Here is a 17,893-nt window from a genome sequence, read left to right as displayed (position 1 = left end):
ATTAGCACTTTCTTAAATTACAATTCCTATAAGACCATCCCCAAGCAAGGTCAATTGCTTGGTCGTGACCTTGCTTGGTCACGGTTAATCAAGTAATTAGTATTGTTAATGTGTGACCAAAGGTGGTTAATTTGTGACCAAAAACAAGAAATGGTCAATTTGTGACCAAGGTTGGTCAATTTGTGACCAAGGTTGATCAAAAGAGGGGTCTTATTGACCTTCTACGTGTCAATTTCTTATTGGTTGAACAATAATAAAACAATAAAAAACAATGATTGGGAATGTTGTAAAGTGGATAATGATTGGGTTGATGACCTAGGTCGCGATCTTCTGCTTGGGAGGGTGAAAATGGGTCAAGATTAATAAGTTACAATTAAGAGTAAAATCAGGTCGCGACCTAGTTAGCGCGACCACTGCTTGAGGATGGTCTAACAAACAAAACGACCTCTTAAACTAACCCTAAAACTAGTGAATTCGAAGTGAAACATAAGAGCATGGGCATTGATCTTATCTATTGCCACTTTGCCAGGTTGTCACACACTGGCTGACTCACTAGTCACTCCACCTATAACTCTCCTAGCATTCCACACATTCAAAATTCAAACCAACAAAAAACCCCCTCTCTTCCTCTCTCTATACCGTTGATAACACTCACTTCCCCCAAAAAAAACCCTAATTCAAAACTCCACAACAATGGCCATCACAAGAAGGAACACCATTCCTGAAAAACAATCAGCAACCCCTCCTCTTCCTCCTCCTACCCCTGCTCCTCATACTGAAACCAACCTCAAGAATGAACAAACCCAACCAATCACTGAAACAACAGCTTCAGATTATGAGCAAACTAGAGAGCTTAGAATCAAGGAAAATCGCGAACGATTAATGAAACTTGGAATCGTCGATCTTTCTCTTCAATTCAAATCCATTTCTTCAACTCCGGCGAGACGCACTCCTAGATCCTCTACTGATCGAGTTACCCCTTTGAAGTCCCCTTCTTTGGGCCCCACTGAACCCCGCCGTCGCTCTTCTAGGTACTCCATCCGTCTCAGTCAATTATTTTATCGTTTTATTCTGTGTAAGGGATATTTTAATTTAAGTTAAACAAATGATTGAGATGGAAATTTTATATTTTGTAGTGTTATCATTTCGATTAGTTAATTTGATACGGAGACGCAATCTTATTTCTCATTTCATTTAATTTCGACATGGTGATGGTATTCTTGATACTTAACAAATTGATTTGATTACGGAGTATATCATATGACTGTCTGTCTGTTGCTAGTTGGGTATGTATTATTGATTTTAGCTTAATTGGCTGTTAAATAGATTGCAAAATGCTCCAGCTGTTTCATACGCGGAGCCTAAGGAAGAAAAAGTGAAAAGAGGCAGAGACATTGTGTTAGAAGAGGGAGCAAAGCCGGAGGTCTATACGGAGGAGCATGATAAGTTGTTGGGGAACACAGAGATGCCTTGGACATTTTTCGTGGATGGATATTCTGCAGATGGTACCAGAATTTACGATCCAGTTAATGGCAAGACTTGCCATCAGTGCCGGTCAGGGTTATCTCAATCATTAGCTCCTTATCTTGTTCTTCTAACTTTCCAATTTATGCAGCTTCATATGTGTTCTGCTAGTTTCTTACATGGATATGGATTCTTGGATTTGAATACGTAGGACAATTTTTCAGCAAATGCGTAGGAAAATCTACAAATGTTCTCACTTTTTGATGGTTCTCGTAACATGGTTTTCTTTTTATTTGTCTGCGTACAAGTTGATTATCCAGATCGATTAGAATAAAAGATAGAGTAGTACAACATATTGGTACCATCCGACAGTCGAAAGTGTACTTATGGCAGATCTTTTTTTTAAGCTAACCACTTTACAGTTTAATAGAGTTAAATACCTCCTACCCGTCAAAATCCGGTAGCACGTTCGCTAATAACGTTAAATTTTCCTGTCGCCTTTTTTTTTTTAAAAAGTGTCCTTCAAAGTAGCATTATATTAATTCTTGTTATGTAATGTAATAAAATTATCTTTCCATAAAAAAACATTTTCTTACCTGTGGTAGAGCGGAAACTAACACTAGTTTTGTTCCAGGATGTGAGTTATAACATGTGTCAGAATCCAAGGCTGCTCCTTATTTTTTTTTTTCCTTAGATTAGTGCCGGTCTTTGATTCTCTGATCACGTTATTACTCTATTTGATCCAGTGCTGAATTAATTAAGCATTTTTGCCAAGGTTACCATGCTTTAGAGTTAAAAGTGGGGGGTTTGGGAGCATGACAACCTTGGCATTAAATCTCGGATTGACTTTTGATCGTGGAATCAGTCATTGAGGATTGATCTCGGGTACTGCGTCATAAATGTGGTCTATACCACCTCAAGAATCTACAATACTCTTCTGTAATATTTTTCCTCACGATGTGGTGTTGCAGCCAAGATTTGATACCATGAAGGCTAACTTAGTATTAATTGTCTTTATTTCACTTTCATTGACCCGTTTGACCTTCTTTTCGGAATGTTATTTCAACTTGTTTATTAAAAGCTTGTAATAACAAAGACCTCAAACGCGAGGTGTTCTTGAGTATTCTGGAAAACTGTTACACTATCTGAGACAGAATTTATTTCACACGTTTCAAGGTTCAAAGAGTTTTTTTTTATTGTTCCTTTTCATTTGCAGTCTTGTAGATATAAGACATATAACCACGATTAAGCAAATTAAAATAGTGCATATTTTTATCCGTTCTTTTCTTCAGCTCTGCCTTGCACAACACATAAATTTCTTCACACGTTTGTGAATGCTATGATGTTTTTTGTTATTTTAGCGGAAAAGAGGTTCACATTATGATGGATTATTTCTGGGCTTTTATTAACGTGTATAGGAGAATACTAGAGACTGTATTGGATTAAATCAACTCTGGAATACTTAAATGTTATGCATCCATTTTCAGGCAGAAGACTCTTGGGCAACGTACCCGCTGCAGCACTTGCAGTCTCGTTCAAGGGCAGTTTTGCGGAGATTGTCTCTTAATGAGGTGCGCCATACTTTGTTATCTTGGCCATAGGCACCCTCTTGAGCTTGTCACGTGAATATATAGGGTTTATCTAATCCATATAAATTGCACTCTAATTTTATACTTCTAATGCTTGAGGACAGGATTGACCTTTTGGTGTGGATTTTTTATGTCTACCACTTGGGGTTTGGCCCATGCAAATAGTTCATCTTAAGTTCTTAACCATAATAATCTGAATATCTAATCCTTGAGGACATGATTGACCTTTTAGTGTGGATTTTCGAAGTTGTCCTCTTGAGTTTGCCTATGAATAGAGAGTATTTTATCCGTAATTCGCAATCTAATTTGAATATCTATGATGGGTATACTGGTATAGTTCCACGGGAACTTGTGTGTTTCACGACTTTATAGTTTATATGCTACACTGCCTACACATACTAGAGAGGGCCCACCACCATAAAACTTGATTATCATGGAAGCATACAAAGTTCTGGTATATAATGCTTGAAGGCAGGATTAACCTTTTCGTGTGGATCTTCAGGGGGACTGCTGATGCGTTTTGATATCCAGCTTTCTTTAGAAGCATTAAAGAAATATCATGCAGTAAAATTTTTTGTTGTGCTACACTGCTACTTTCTCCTCTTTATCCTTTGACCTCGACTGTCTTGTGTCTTGAAACCTTTCTATTTCTGCTAACATCATGCAATGTTGGTTTTCATATATGAGAAAAATATGTTTATAAATGACTAGATATATTGTCCTCATTCGTGGTCCTTTTAGCCTGTTTGGTATAGCATGCTCTGGCTGCATGGCTTTAATGTTGACATTTACTTCATATATTCTATTCACCATTCTCTTTACTATTAAAACAGCCATGTTGCCATTTACTTCATGTATAATAGCCTTCAAATCCCTTACTGAGTACAAACCTTGCCGCCAGCCAACATCCTTGTCCCTGTTTTGTTTGTGTTACTTTTGATCATGATGTTGAATCTTGGTTTGAGACTTAATCTAGTTGGCAGTCTCGATCTTTGTCATTGTGTCTTAAGCGGCCGAGAGTGCCTCAAAATACAGTCTCAATAGCTTTCAAAGCCTTATAGCTTGCATGATATATTGTCCTGTTTGATAATAAAATAATCATTTTGTATCCCTCCTAAAATTTAATACTCCGTATATGGCATCCCATCTGATATTTAACATGGAGTATCATTCTTCTGACCCTAATTAAAACTAGGGGTATATGAATGAATGGTTATTTTCCTTCATCAGCTGAAGAGTTAAAGAATTCTAGTTGTATTCCCAACAAGAAGTCTGAATAATGAATTTGCGGCTACTGATTATCTTCAAGTGAAGAGATAATGTGCTAGTAATAACCCTATCATTCGCAAAACAAACTATTTATTCTCTCATGGCAGTCGCTCCATTCCACTTTTATTGTCCTACTCCCAAGTTCATTTCTTGTACGTTCTGTATGTCCTGGACTCCTGGCAGTATGTTGTCTCTGGTACCTATCCATCCATGCAGCTACATACCTATTATTACTTATAAGTGTAGAAGTCAACTCATGATCTGGATTTGGAACTTTTCACTTGTTTATACGGAGTAGTTTTAAGTTTTTTCCGGGTTACATAAAGTCTTTTATCACAGATATGGAGAGCATGTGGTAGAGGCCAACCAAAATCCAAATTGGATATGCCCGCCTTGTCGTGGGATTTGCAACTGCAGCTTGTGTCGCCAAGCAAAAGGATGGTATCCAACTGGCCCTTTGTACAAAAGGGTATGTTTGTCATTTTCAACGTATTCAGATTTTCTCTGCAGTATGGATCACAAGATTAAGTGAAATAATCTGTTTTTGTATCCTGTAATAGATCAGCAAATTGGGATATAAATCAGTGGCACATTATCTTATACAAACAAAACGCGCTACTCCGGATGCTGACACTGTTTCCGACCCTCAGCAATCTGCTAAGAGATGTCTTCCCTTTGAGGGCATGGAGGTACCAACTGATGATAAGACGGAAATCAGCATTCAATCTAAGAATAACGTTGCTGCTGATACCGAACCAAATGCAACTCCAGAGGGTGTTAGAAGATCAGGTAGGAACTCTAAGAAAGAAAACTGCAATGCTGGTGACTTGTCAGGACATGGACCTGTTCCCGACAAAAACATCCCTGAGGTGAATGCTGACGTGCTGGAAGAGGAGCCTGTTCATGACAAGAAGAATAAGGTCACTCCTGATACCGAACTAAATCTAACGCCAGAGGGAGTTAGAAGATCAGGTAGGAACTCTAAGAAAGAAAACCGCAATGCTGGTGACTTGGCAGGACATGGATCTGTTCCTGACAAAAAGATCCCTGAGGTGAATGCTGACGTGGTTGAAGATGAGCCTGTTCACGACAAAAAGAGTCCCAGCGTAATTGGAAGACCAAGAAAAAGGTCTAAGATTGAAAATTTTGGCATTGGTAAGCAAATTGCAAGCAAGGAGTTGACGTTGGTTGAAGCCATGTAGAGAATCGGCAACTTTTGAGGGAAATTAAGAAGTTAGTTCATTGTAGTCGCGCTACTAGAGTAATGCCATGCAGGTTTTGTGTTACGAAACTCTCATTCGGGAAGGTTGCTTGGTACTGAAGGCCAATCTAGTTGGACTGTGTTATCTGTATTTTGGTGATATAGAGCATAGACAGCAGATGCTCAGAAATGACGTTACTTTTGATGACGATGTAATCATGAAAACTACCATCACATTGTAGAATCTCTAAGATATTCATCTACCTTGACATTTTTATTCTTCTGGTTACTTGGCTGATTTTATACTCCCGCCCCCCTCTCCATTTTTGTTCTTTTTCATTTCTTCAAATATTTTAAGATGAAGTCTCAAAAGGCTATTCCGCTGAGGGATGACAATGGGTACGACACAGGCATGTACTTGATTGTACTTGATTGTACTTGATTTTAGTTTTGTATTACATTGACTTAACTCGAACTGAACATATAAATTGGACTATGACGCAAATCCAAATTGGTTGGATCCAAACATTGGAGTTGACTCTCTTTTAGACTAAACTAGTATTGGTGCCCGGTTTCGCCCGGCTACCTCTACTTACCATTATTTTTTTTTTCATTTAATAAAATTACTTAAAGTTGCATAACCCATACATTTATCATTAATATATTTTTTTATAACATATCCTAAAATTAAGATGAAATAAATTTTGAGACAAGTTCACTACTCCCGCTATTAATATTTTACTCTTATTAATGAAACAATAATAATATCATTTCACTACTTGTCCGTAATCATTGTTACTTTCACTACTCCCGCCGTAGTTATTGTTACTGTCACTACTACCGCACTAATATTGATAATTTCACTACTCCCGCCGTAATTATTGTTACTGTCACAGTGTCACTACTACCGCATTAATATTGATAATTTCACTACTCCCGCCGTAATATTGTTACTTTCACTATTGCCGCATTAATATTGATTATTTCACTATTCCCGTTGTTGTTTCTACAAGTCTCACTAATCTCGTTGATAATATTGTTACTTTTACTATTCAAATGAGTGATTACTATCATATAACTATATCCAATGTTACTATAATTCTTTTCTTTACTGACGAAATTAGGCATGCAATTTTAAGAGGATTATATATTTATATAAATATATTACATATATGCATTAAATCAAATCGAAAGAATTATGTAATATTATATATTAGGGAATCTAACTTGAATTATTTATAAGCTACTTATTATATTTTTGTATGTTAAATAATTAACATCTCTATACATCTAATAAACTATAAAGTTTAATAAAATTGCATAGATTTTAAATTTAATACTCCCTCCTATTCTTAATAATCCTCCCCTTTAATGGAGGGCACGGGGATTAAAGGAGGGGAATATTATATGATAAAGTATTGTAGTGGGGTAGGAGATTGGAGAGAGGAAAAGTATTGTGTGATTAAAATAAGTATTGTTGTGGGGTAAGGTGATTAAAATAAGTATTGTTGTGGGGGTAAGGTGATTAAAATAAGATAAAGTATGAGTATTGTGGGGTATTGTTGTGGGGTGGGGTGATTAAAATAAGTATAAAAGTTTGCCAAATAAGGAAATAGGGAGAGTATTGTGAATAGACGAAAAAGGAAATAGGGAGAATTATTTAGAATAGGAGGGATTATATAATTTTATGATGATAATAATTAATATCATAAGTGTGCATGTTTATACTAATTAATTATTTTATTTTAAGGAAATTGACCATCTTCTAGTCTCCTATAAATATTTAGGAAAATTACCAGGCATCTTCTTTTTTTTTAGTCTCCTTGAAACTGACCATCTTAATTAATTAATTATTTTTTTTAAGGAAATTGACCATCTTAATTAATTATTTTATTTTAAGGAAATTGACCATGTTTAGGAAAATTACCAAGCTTTTATATAATTTAATTTTAAACCAAACTATATAATATTTGCATTGAGATCCCTTAATCGGGTCCATCACACGTTGCTATTGATTTAAAACTATATAGTATAATTAATTTGTATAACTTTCTTTAATTACATTAAAGTCCCTTGGTTTCTGGATTTAATATATAGTATTGATTGATAAATAGACGATCAGCTAAATGAACACCCCGTCTCCCTAGTCCTAGACAATCCCACCTTGTACTCGAGTGTGTATAGATAAATAAACCTGACAAAACTGATTCGATCCGAATAAATCGAACCCACCCGAATTGAGGGCCCAATCTAACACGAAACCTGAATGCTTATTATCGCAAACTGACCATTATTCCCAAATAACTTGAGAACAACCCGCCTGAAAATGACCCAGCCCGATCCAAATTATTGCAAACTCAAACAACCCGAACTTGAATTGTCCGAACCGATTGAGCCAGGTCTAAATAAAACAAAGCACTCCGTAACCGGTCTGGATTCTCTCCATTTCCTCAAAAGAAATGGACCTCCATCTCTTTTAAATGGTTCGGGTCAAATCTCGTGATTATCTGATGGTTGTAATCGTTTTATAAAAATAATGTTTTCATGAATGGTAGAGAAATATATTAAAAAATGTGTGTATTATAGAGGAAATGGAGAGAAAGAAATGAGGAGGATCCAAATTGATCCGGAAGTCCGTAACAGCCTGAATAATCTCGAAAAGTTTAAACCCTCACAAAACCTTTCACTTCGACTCACCAACAAAATGAGCCATCTCCTCCGACGAGCTATAACCCACCACGGCGGCCCAAAACCCACTTCACAATTCCTCCGGCAAGCCCACCGTAAAGCCCATAAACCGCCACCAAAACCGCTGGCACCAACGCCGCCAAAACCGCCGAAGAAGGCGGAGACAATGACAGGACCAAATGGAGTAACATGGGAAGACAACTACAGCTGGATGTCCAAATTGAGCGACAAGGTGGCAATGAGACACATGGATGTTTACATGGAACAAGAGGAGAAGTACACTGAAGCTGTCTTACTTGACACTCTTCGTCTTCAGAGTAAACTTCATTCCGAAATCGCCTCTCGTTTGCCTTATGATCTCTCTTCTCCTCCTTTTCGTTGGGGGCCGTGGTGAGTCTGCTTTTTGTAACACCTTCTTATCATTAATGCCGTGCTTTTTCAGGGTTTAGGATCGGTTTTTCTAAAATGTGGCCTTAAACAATTACGAGGTTAAATATTAGTTTGTACATCAATTTCTGATGATATATTCTTAAGAATCTTTCTCTAATTAGCTTCTTATCGTGTGTCCCACCATTTGGAGTGTTAAATTGAGTAACTTAAGGAAAGATCCAAATTTTTAACTAAAACATTTGTATTTTACATTGCTTAAGGGACGGCAACCCCTGCGTACTTTCTGTCTTATGGTCATGCCATCTCGCCCAATTTTCGCTTGCATTCTTCATGATTATGGTGCACTTTCTGTTTGTTTTTAAGCTGATGTATGGTATGTTCATGGCCGTGTTTATGAATCTCCGGTTTACATTTACCGATTTGTCAATTATTTTGTTGGTATATGTATGACATGAATGTGTCCCTGGATGCGACTCTGCTTGCTCCTTTTTAATACAAGTGTTTTCTATTGCTGAATAGTTGTTTGTTTCTACTTAATCAAGGGTATGTACAGGTTGTACTATAGGCGGGTTGAGGAAGGGAAACAATTTCCAGTTCTTTGTCGGAGATTAGCGAGCTTGAATGAAGAGTTTATTTCACATAAGTCTCCATCTGCTGGGTTTGATTTTACGTCTGGGATAAAAATTGAGCAGAAACTGATCGATTACAATCATGAAGCTGAAAGATTTGGAGGTCCTTTTCCGCTTGATCTTTTGTTTGGGATGCTTAGTTTTGCTATGCAAATTTTTGATCTTTAGTTATGTAATTGTAGGTTATGCTTATGAGGAAGTGTCTGAAGTATCACCTGATCATCGTTATATTGCCTACACAATGTATGACAAAGACAATGATTTCTTCAAGTTATCAGTGAGGGACTTGAATAATGGTGTGCTGTGTGATAAGCCGCAAGCTGATTGGGTTTCTAATGTAGCTTGGTCCAAGAATGGGCGAGTGTTGTTTTACGTTGTTACTGATCACTACAAGCGGCCGTGCAGGTCTGTAATAGTGATTGACACACATCTATAGATTTTTTTTTTCCTGTTAGCATTTTGCTAATTTTGTGTTTCTTCACTGTTAGATTGTACCGTAGCATACTGGGGTCAAATGATGATGCTGTTTTGCTTCTTGAAGAGTCGAAGGAGAATGTCTATCTTAACATTCGGCACACAAAAGATTATAAATTTATTACTGTTTATGTATTATCAACTACAGCTTCAAAGGTAACGATGTTGGATACTGTTATTAGCATCTTATTCTACTTAACCTGGTTTAGTATTGCGTTAATTTGCTTCTGGGCTTCGCAGGTGTATATGATTGATTCTTCAAATCCACTGTCAGAAATGACAGTAGTGTGGGAGGGTGCGCCTTTTGTCCATTGCGTTGTTGAGCATCATGGAGGGCACCTTTATCTATTTACAGATGCTCCACGAGGTGGACAGCCTGTTGATAATCATTATCTTCTTCGCTCACCTGTTGACGTTGCTTCTGACCAAAGAGTCTGGGAGGTAATTATTGCTAATGCTTGATACTACTTCCTTATTGGTTTTTTTTTAATACGAAAAAATTTATGTTTCCATTTCCAAGGAGGGTACAAACTCATTATTCTTTGGTTCTGGATTATGATGGAATAAAGCAAAATAGCTCACCAAATTTGCTACACTTTTCTTTTGTAAACTAGCAGTCATGCAATGCAATTCTCGATAAATTTTTTCATATGGGGTCACCTGAAAATAATGTCTTTGTGTTACTAACGCACGAGGTAAGACTCGTACATCCGACTACCTTAGTGGCTATTAGTAGGATTTTTTGACGCACTGGCGGAATGTTATCGTTATAGGCAAAAATTTCATCTTTGTTGATCCACCATGTTTCTTTAATTCAGTCCATGGGTTCAATGGGATTGGTATTTGATATTCAGGTCTAGTTGATTTCACTCAGCCCTTGTGGCTTCTCTCCATGTTTCCTTGTATTTCATTTATGCTGACCTTTTACTGCAGTGTGATGGATGACTATTGGATGTCCTTTTTCGTTACATTTCGTTTCACAAGCCAATGATTAATGTCTTTGTCAGCTAATTGCTTCTCTGTAGTTAGCCATGACACTGTTAGTTAATCAATATAAAGAGGCATGTCATAATAGGATTTCCAGTAAAAAACACACTTTCTTACAATTTGCTACCTAATATAATTTTATTTTTTATTTTTTCAAAATTGCTACCTATTATGATATTACGAGTTTTAAACCCGTGCAAAATTGCACGGGTATGCATTTGGTCAGTATTAATGTTTTTGGATGTATATTTGTTTTTGCATTTCTATTGTACTTATCTAGTTGTTCTAAATCTACGATCTACATAATTTATCATGACGATATTAACGTTGCCTATCATTCGTACTTGTAGAAGTAGAAATTACTCGGTAGCCTATCATTGTCATCTTCCGAATTCAGAGTGCAAGACGGATAGTAAAATTGCCATAATTTTTGCTCCAAATACATAAATCATCGGTGATGAACGACTTTCTATACAGATCTGAGAGGATTATTTTTTCTAAAAAGCACATATTTTAAAGTTTTTCAACTGTTAACTCATCGTGTTATTATTAAAAAAATATTTATTACAACAATTGCGAATTATTTATTATAAAAAATTTATTAAAAAAATTTTAATCACTTGTAAATTAAATTAAAATTTATTTATGTTTTTACAGTTAAAAAAATTAAAATTTGCTTTAAATTCTACTTGAAGACTAAATTAACTCGGTTGCCTATCATTGTCACCTACCATTTTCGGTGTGCGCGGCTGATAGTTAAGTTGTCGAGTTTTATATTCCAAGTAAATACTCCGTCATAATTGATTTTTTTTTAAACAAAATTTTTTGTGCCATGTACTTTTAAAAAATTATGTTGGGATGTTGTTGCTGCATGGTACAATAATATTAACCAAAATACATGAATATTTAATACTCCAAGTAAATACTCCGTCAAGATTTATTTTTTTAACAAAAGTTATTGTACCATGTAGTTTTAAAAAATTATGTATGTAATTCATTTGCGTTTTATGTTCGATCCCGTATATAAATATAATTCCTTTTTGAAATTGTGTAATTTTATTATTATGTAATTTTGTTTTAAAAATTATGTAATTCAATTTCATTTACTCGCATTTGTAATTCAATCTGCGTATATGTTATTAATTTTATTTACACGGAATGTATAAAATTATTTCATAATATTAATTCATAGAATTTTTTCATAATATTATTTCATAGAATTTGTGTAAGACGGAATTTATCGCATGTTTGAAAAGACGGAAATCTGGAGAAATAAATACATTGTACACTCACGGGTCCCACCATAACATGAATTTCCAAAAAAAAAACCTGCATTAATGACGTGGCGCGTTGAGGATTGAGTATTGTCTTTTGTATTAATATAGATAAGATTGTTACAAATTGGTAACTATATGTAGGGCTGAGCAAAATTATACGATACGGTTTTATTATACGTATCCGATACGCTATACGAATTTAATTATATGGATTTCCGGATATCCGATACGAATTTCCGGATATCCGATACGGTTCTTTGAAAACCTTATCGGATAAGGATCGGCAAAATATGAAACCGGATATACGGTATCCGATACGGTTGCCTTTTTCCAAGAATAAAATATTAAAATATATATATATATATATATAAGTCACAAAATATCCAATATGTTGGTGATTAAAACTTATTAGTATTAAACTTTATAACTTACTTACTCTAACTTTTTAAAACACTTTTAAGTTACTAAAAAACCCAACAATCACACATAGAAAAGAAAAAATATATATTAAATTACATAAGTGAGGTTGAAAACCGGTTACCGGATATACGGTCTCCAGATATACGGAAAAACCGGATATACGGTTTCCGTATATACGGAAAAACCGTATCGGATAAGGATACTAAAAAAGGGGACTTTAAAAACCGGATATCCGATACGGTTTCCAAAACCGTATCGGATATCCGATTTTGCTCACCCCTACCTATATGGCTAAAATGAACAGTTTGAGTTGGTTTAGTTCTTATATTGAATATTTTGTGCCTATTTGATGGCCGATTAAATAAATGTAATGTACAAGACATGCTAAAATTTCTTTAAAATGTGATTAGAATCCATTGTTGGTACCAATTTGTAACAAAGTGCTATAATGTATAGTCAAGTTGTAAAGAAAAACATCACGATTGGTGATAATTAGTAAAAAGTTTGTATACAATAGGTAATAGCAAATGGGAAGAACAGATGTGATGGGAGGAAGTATGTTTTATGGTTTTTATTTCATGTTATCTAGACCGTAATTTATTCATATTCAATTGGAAATGATAGATGACGATGTCGATTGTCAAACTTATAAACCCGATACCATTCCTTAACTCTGGCTTTTGATGCTCAATACAGAATGTATTTGCTGATGATCCTGATATGATCATCGAAGATGTTGATTTCTGCAACACACACTTAGTGCTTATTATAAGAGAAAGCCAAAAGCTCAGGCTATGTGCAGTTCCTTTACCTTTTCCAAGTCATAAGGTAAGGTCCTTTATAAGTTATATTGCTCCCCATTCAGTTTTACTGTCTTAGAGGCCAAGGCTGCTTCAGGATGTGAAAGTATTCATGTTCAGGATTGAAGAATTTTGTTGAAAGATTTTGTGAGTGTCGCTTGCTGTGACATCTTGGGAAGAGCAGCAACCGATTTGGATTTGTACACACTTGTCATTATATGAGTTGATCTAAGTAATTGTTAGGCAAACTTATCATTGTTGACTTTGCATGCTTCAATCTCAGTTTCTTGTCTTTGTAATTAGTCCTTCATATGCGTTTCATGCGAACTATGACTAACGATAAAACCCCTTGGGAACGTGACGCTAAGAAGTACGGAGTTGTTCAAATGAGAAACTTATAGTATGATTAGTATGTTTCTGCAGGAATAATCTGTGATAGAACTTTTCTTTTATTCATCATTGAAAGCAACAAACTTGTTCACCAGATGTTTATGTTACAAAATTATGTAGTATTGACCATGTTACTCTGACTCTTCGTATTGCCTCCTGTTCTTGTGTCTGACACTTGACACTCGGAATATGAGTATAACACTTAGGAGCTTAATTTTAGACAAAAAGAAGATGAGTATTTATAAAATAGCAAAGTTTGACTCTTGGGCTTGCACTCGTATCGGATACTTACAATCAAGACTGAGTAAACATAGATTATTGTCAAGCATGCTTGTTTAATTTAGCTGAATTACTTGAATATGTCTTTTCTCACCACACAATGTTAGTTGCTTTTGTAGAATATGTATTCTGTTATTGTGTCTCACTCTTTCATTGAGGTGTTTATAGTGGCAGTATTTGGTACTCGTCAAAGGTTTCTTTCCGTTTCTGATTGTTACATGTCGTTAATGTCGAAGTCTATTTTTCATGATTGTTGATGTTCTTTTACCCTCTGTTATGTTTTCAGGGAACAGTTCCTTTAGCAGAGCATTGTCCACGTTTCCTTTCTTTGCCAAGCCATGTTTGTGAAATTTTACCAGGGTCAAATTATGACTTCCAATCCTCCACAATGCGCTTCACAGTTTCATCTCCAGTGGTATGAAATAATTCCTATTCACTTTCACCTTTCAAGCAATTCTGATAGGCCCATTGACCTGGTTATACCGTGGTATGAAAATACTGTAGTAGTAACAGTTGCGAAATCTTGTTATTAGAATGTCAGTGTGTAATGTAACAGGTTGCAGCTAAAGCAACTCTAATTTCAAAAATGTTCCACCAAATGTGTTAGTGTTCACGCCCTAAGATCGGAACTTTGATTTGATTTTCCATGTTTCGAGTCTATTTTCTCTCTCATGAGCCCTTTTTCACAATTACATACATTTTATTTGGAATTATACTACATATTTCCTTCTATTTTTTTTGTGTATCATAATGGGTAGTGTAGTTTAAATTACGGAAATACTGGTAAATAAATGGTGATTGTTTGATTACCGGTTGACAGTCACCAAAACTTTAGCATTTTTGACAGGTTGTGATATAAGTGGCAACGACGTAACGGTAGCCTAATATTCCGTTATGTAATGTAGAGGAAACATTTTTATCCCCTAGGTTATCCATGAATTGTGCAACTTACGAATGATATTAAGCTTGCTTTTATCATCTCTTATGGTTGACGTCCCTGAAACCAGCAAATGATTACTGTGCTACTAAGGCGTAGACTAATTTGTGGATATTTCTCTTCTCTAGATGCCTGCTGCAGTTGTTGATTATGATCTTTTTAGTGGCAAGTGGAACATTATTCAACAACAAAATTTGCTTCACGAGAGGACAAAGATTCTTTATGGGAAAAATTCTTCCTTACTTGATGATCATTCACCTACTACTCTACATTTTGAATCTGACACCGGTGAAAATAAAAAAGATGATAACCCATGGAATGACCTTTCTGAGTTTTATGCATGTGAAAAGTACACCATTTCATCACATGATGGGGTGGATGTACCGTTAACTGTTGTATGTTCTCACAGAAACAAAGACGAAAAACAGAACCCTACGTTACTTCATGGGCACGGAGCTTATGGTGAGTTGTTGGACAAGCGTTGGCGTAGTGAACTGAAAAGCCTTCTTGATCGTGGTTGGGTTATAGCATATGCGGATGTCAGGTCTGCTTTTTTATCACATGCAATTTTTAAAATTTCTTCTATCTTTGCTGAATTGTTTCACTCTTATGATATAATCACAATATTTTGTGTAAGGCCACATTACACAAGCATCTTGTAAAATGGATTCTCTGGGTAACTGTTTTCACTTAAATGTGTCCTGATCTTGTGGATGGATATATTGTACAGTGTACACTGTATGAGTGTAAACTGTAAGTTGCCTTGCCTAAGACTGATTGTATTTGGTAGTTTATTTTTGTATTCATCTTATGGTTTCTGTTCTAAATTTCTAATAATTAATGCGGTCTGGTCTTTTATAGAGAATATTGCTTCTAATGATGTATCTAATCACTAACTTATTGTAAATTGATCCACTCTTTATAGAGGTGGTGGTGGTAGAGGCAAGAAGTGGCACCATGACGGGAGGCGCACTAAGAAACATAATTCAATCCAAGACTTCCTTTGCTGTGCTAATTTTTTGGTTGACGAAAAAATTACGCATGAAGACAAGCTTGCTGCGTGGGGGTATAGTGCTGGAGGGCTTCTAGTTGCTTCAGCCATTAATTCTTGCCCCCACTTATTCCGAGCTGCTGTTTTGAAGGTTCTCAATTTAACTTTCACTCTATCCTTTCGGGGTATATTCTGCTTTATTTTTGTTTCGTTTTTACCCATGGCCGTTTGGTTAATATGGAAGAAACTTTGTGCTTGAAACAACTGAACATTTCATTGGATTATTAATTGTAAGTTTGGAAGAGAGATAATATATATACCTCTTGTCGATTGACCTCGATAGTGAAGGGTTGCATCTGGATCTTAAAATTTTGGACGGCGTTGATCTGGGTCGAATTTTACTGATTACCTCTATATCAATACTACTTGGTTGTCACTATAGATACCTCTATCAACCATAGCTGTTGCTTAATGCCCTTGTTATCTGATTGTACATGTTCTGTCTTATGCTTTTACAGGTTCCATTCTTGGATCCAACTACTACTCTTCTCCATCCTGTATTACCACTCACACCTGTTGATTTTGAAGAGTTTGGGTATCCAATGGACACTGATGATTTTCAAGCCATGCGCAGTTATTCTCCCTATGATAACATCAGGGACGATTCTGTTTATCCTGCTGTCCTAATTTCTTCATCTTTTAGCACGAGGTAACACTTCTATGTTGTTTATTGGCTTAATATCACATCATATCACTGCACGAGTTTTTCAATTAATCAGTCTTGATATTATTCACTGTGTCTTAGAAACTAGATGTTCTACTTCTCTACATTGACCGTTTCATCGATTTTAACCAGAAAGCACTGAACCATGGCAATGCCTTATTAGCTGCGTCCTCACACTTCTAGATATGTCTTATTGCCATGCTCTTTATTGTAAAAACACCCTAAAGTAGAGGTGATCATGTGTTAGGTTGGGCTGGGTTTGGGCCGGTTGATATTGTAAAATTGGCCTTGACATCCGGCCTGATCCAGTCTGCCCAACCTCGTGAGAAATGTATTTACTCCATCTGTGCTGAAAATAGTTTATTTGCATTTGATTTGACTTTTTATGTAATCATATGTAAGTGTGGGTAGAAAGTCCAAGAGACTTTCTTGACCAAAAACATAGACAAAAGAACGTAAATTATTGAAAGGGTTGGACTAAAATGGAAAACGTAAATTATTGACAAGTACGGAGGGAGTAGCATATAGTTGGCCCATAAAAGACATCCTATTTCATCAGTTGCTGCAAAAATTGTTAAATGTTGAGGGTTTTCTTCAGGTTGATATGTGACACCATCTGCATTTATGCCCTGCATGCTTTACACTGTACTCCGTAATTAATTTTTGATGATAGATCTCCAAATCTGTATTATTTATTAATTTCCGTTCAGCAACTGTTGTGTATTTATGAAATGGTGATGATAAGCAGGAAATGCGTGACTGACTTTTTTTTTTCTAAACTCCCCACCAATCCAGGTTTGGAGTATGGGAAGCTGCGAAATATGCTGCACGTGTGCGAGAACGGACAGTGCACGATCCGAATCGGCCTATACTTCTTAACCTAACGACCGAGCTAGTGGAAGAGAATAGGTACATGAAGTCCAAGGAGATGGCTGTTGAGACGGCCTTTCTTTTAAAGATGATGGAATCGTAGTCGTTCAATTCATTTGGGTTGTACCGACATATGAATGATCACAGGTGGCAATGAGAAGCAGATTTAGTAAAAAGCTTCTCTGGGGCCAGACTTCTCTCTCCAGTCACGAGCTTCTTGAAGTTGTCAGACTCAAATCCCTTTTTGGATGGAAAGATTTATTGTAATGTCAGTACAAAACCTCCAATTGTAAAATCACAAAATCTCATTGGATTATTTTGACCAAAATTATACAGTAGTGTGTTTAATTTATTAGTTTAGTTTAGTATTATAATAAGCATCCAGTCGTGCGTCAAAGATGGTAGTTTCCCTGGTTTTGGATGTCCAACGACCGAACCCCATTGTCATTGTTTAAGACTGCTTAATCACTTTATATTTATAATAATACTTGACACTCAATGTAATATTCTTGAT

At 35.9% G+C, this 17,893-nt stretch overlaps 2 protein-coding genes across 3 annotated transcripts; both read left to right on the top strand.

Annotated features, from left to right (window-relative positions):
• Nucleotides 1-588: 588 nt before the first annotated feature.
• On the top strand, nt 589-5,806 carry LOC141640251 (uncharacterized). The gene is made up of 5 exons (XM_074449103.1): nt 589-1,031; nt 1,327-1,554; nt 2,952-3,035; nt 4,662-4,791; nt 4,883-5,806. Exons 1-5 carry the CDS (start codon nt 694-696, stop codon nt 5,522-5,524), a joined length of 1,422 nt encoding a protein of 473 aa, XP_074305204.1. The 5' UTR covers nt 589-693; the 3' UTR covers nt 5,525-5,806.
• A 2,308-nt stretch (nt 5,807-8,114) lies between these two features.
• Nucleotides 8,115-17,819, top strand: LOC141640240 (uncharacterized). Of its 2 annotated transcripts, none has more exons than XM_074449093.1 (11): nt 8,115-8,601; nt 9,155-9,333; nt 9,413-9,635; nt 9,719-9,860; nt 9,945-10,145; nt 13,085-13,216; nt 14,144-14,272; nt 14,923-15,338; nt 15,720-15,936; nt 16,304-16,494; nt 17,305-17,818. In XM_074449093.1, the coding sequence occupies exons 1-11, from the start codon at nt 8,129-8,131 to the stop codon at nt 17,480-17,482; spliced, it is 2,481 nt and encodes an 826-aa protein (XP_074305194.1). In that variant the 5' UTR covers nt 8,115-8,128; the 3' UTR covers nt 17,483-17,818. The 2 variants fall into 2 exon arrangements, with proteins under 2 accessions (XP_074305194.1, XP_074305195.1); XM_074449094.1 differs by having other exon boundaries at nt 8,498-8,601; nt 9,144-9,333; nt 17,305-17,819.
• The last annotated feature ends 74 nt before the right edge of the window (nt 17,820-17,893 follow it).

This window comes from Silene latifolia, unplaced genomic scaffold (assembly GCF_048544455.1).
Source record: "Silene latifolia isolate original U9 population unplaced genomic scaffold, ASM4854445v1 scaffold_75, whole genome shotgun sequence".
Classification (NCBI taxonomy): domain Eukaryota; kingdom Viridiplantae; phylum Streptophyta; class Magnoliopsida; order Caryophyllales; family Caryophyllaceae; genus Silene; species Silene latifolia.
Note: the sequence above shows the minus strand (reverse complement) of the source record. Positions and strands in the feature narration are given on the sequence as shown.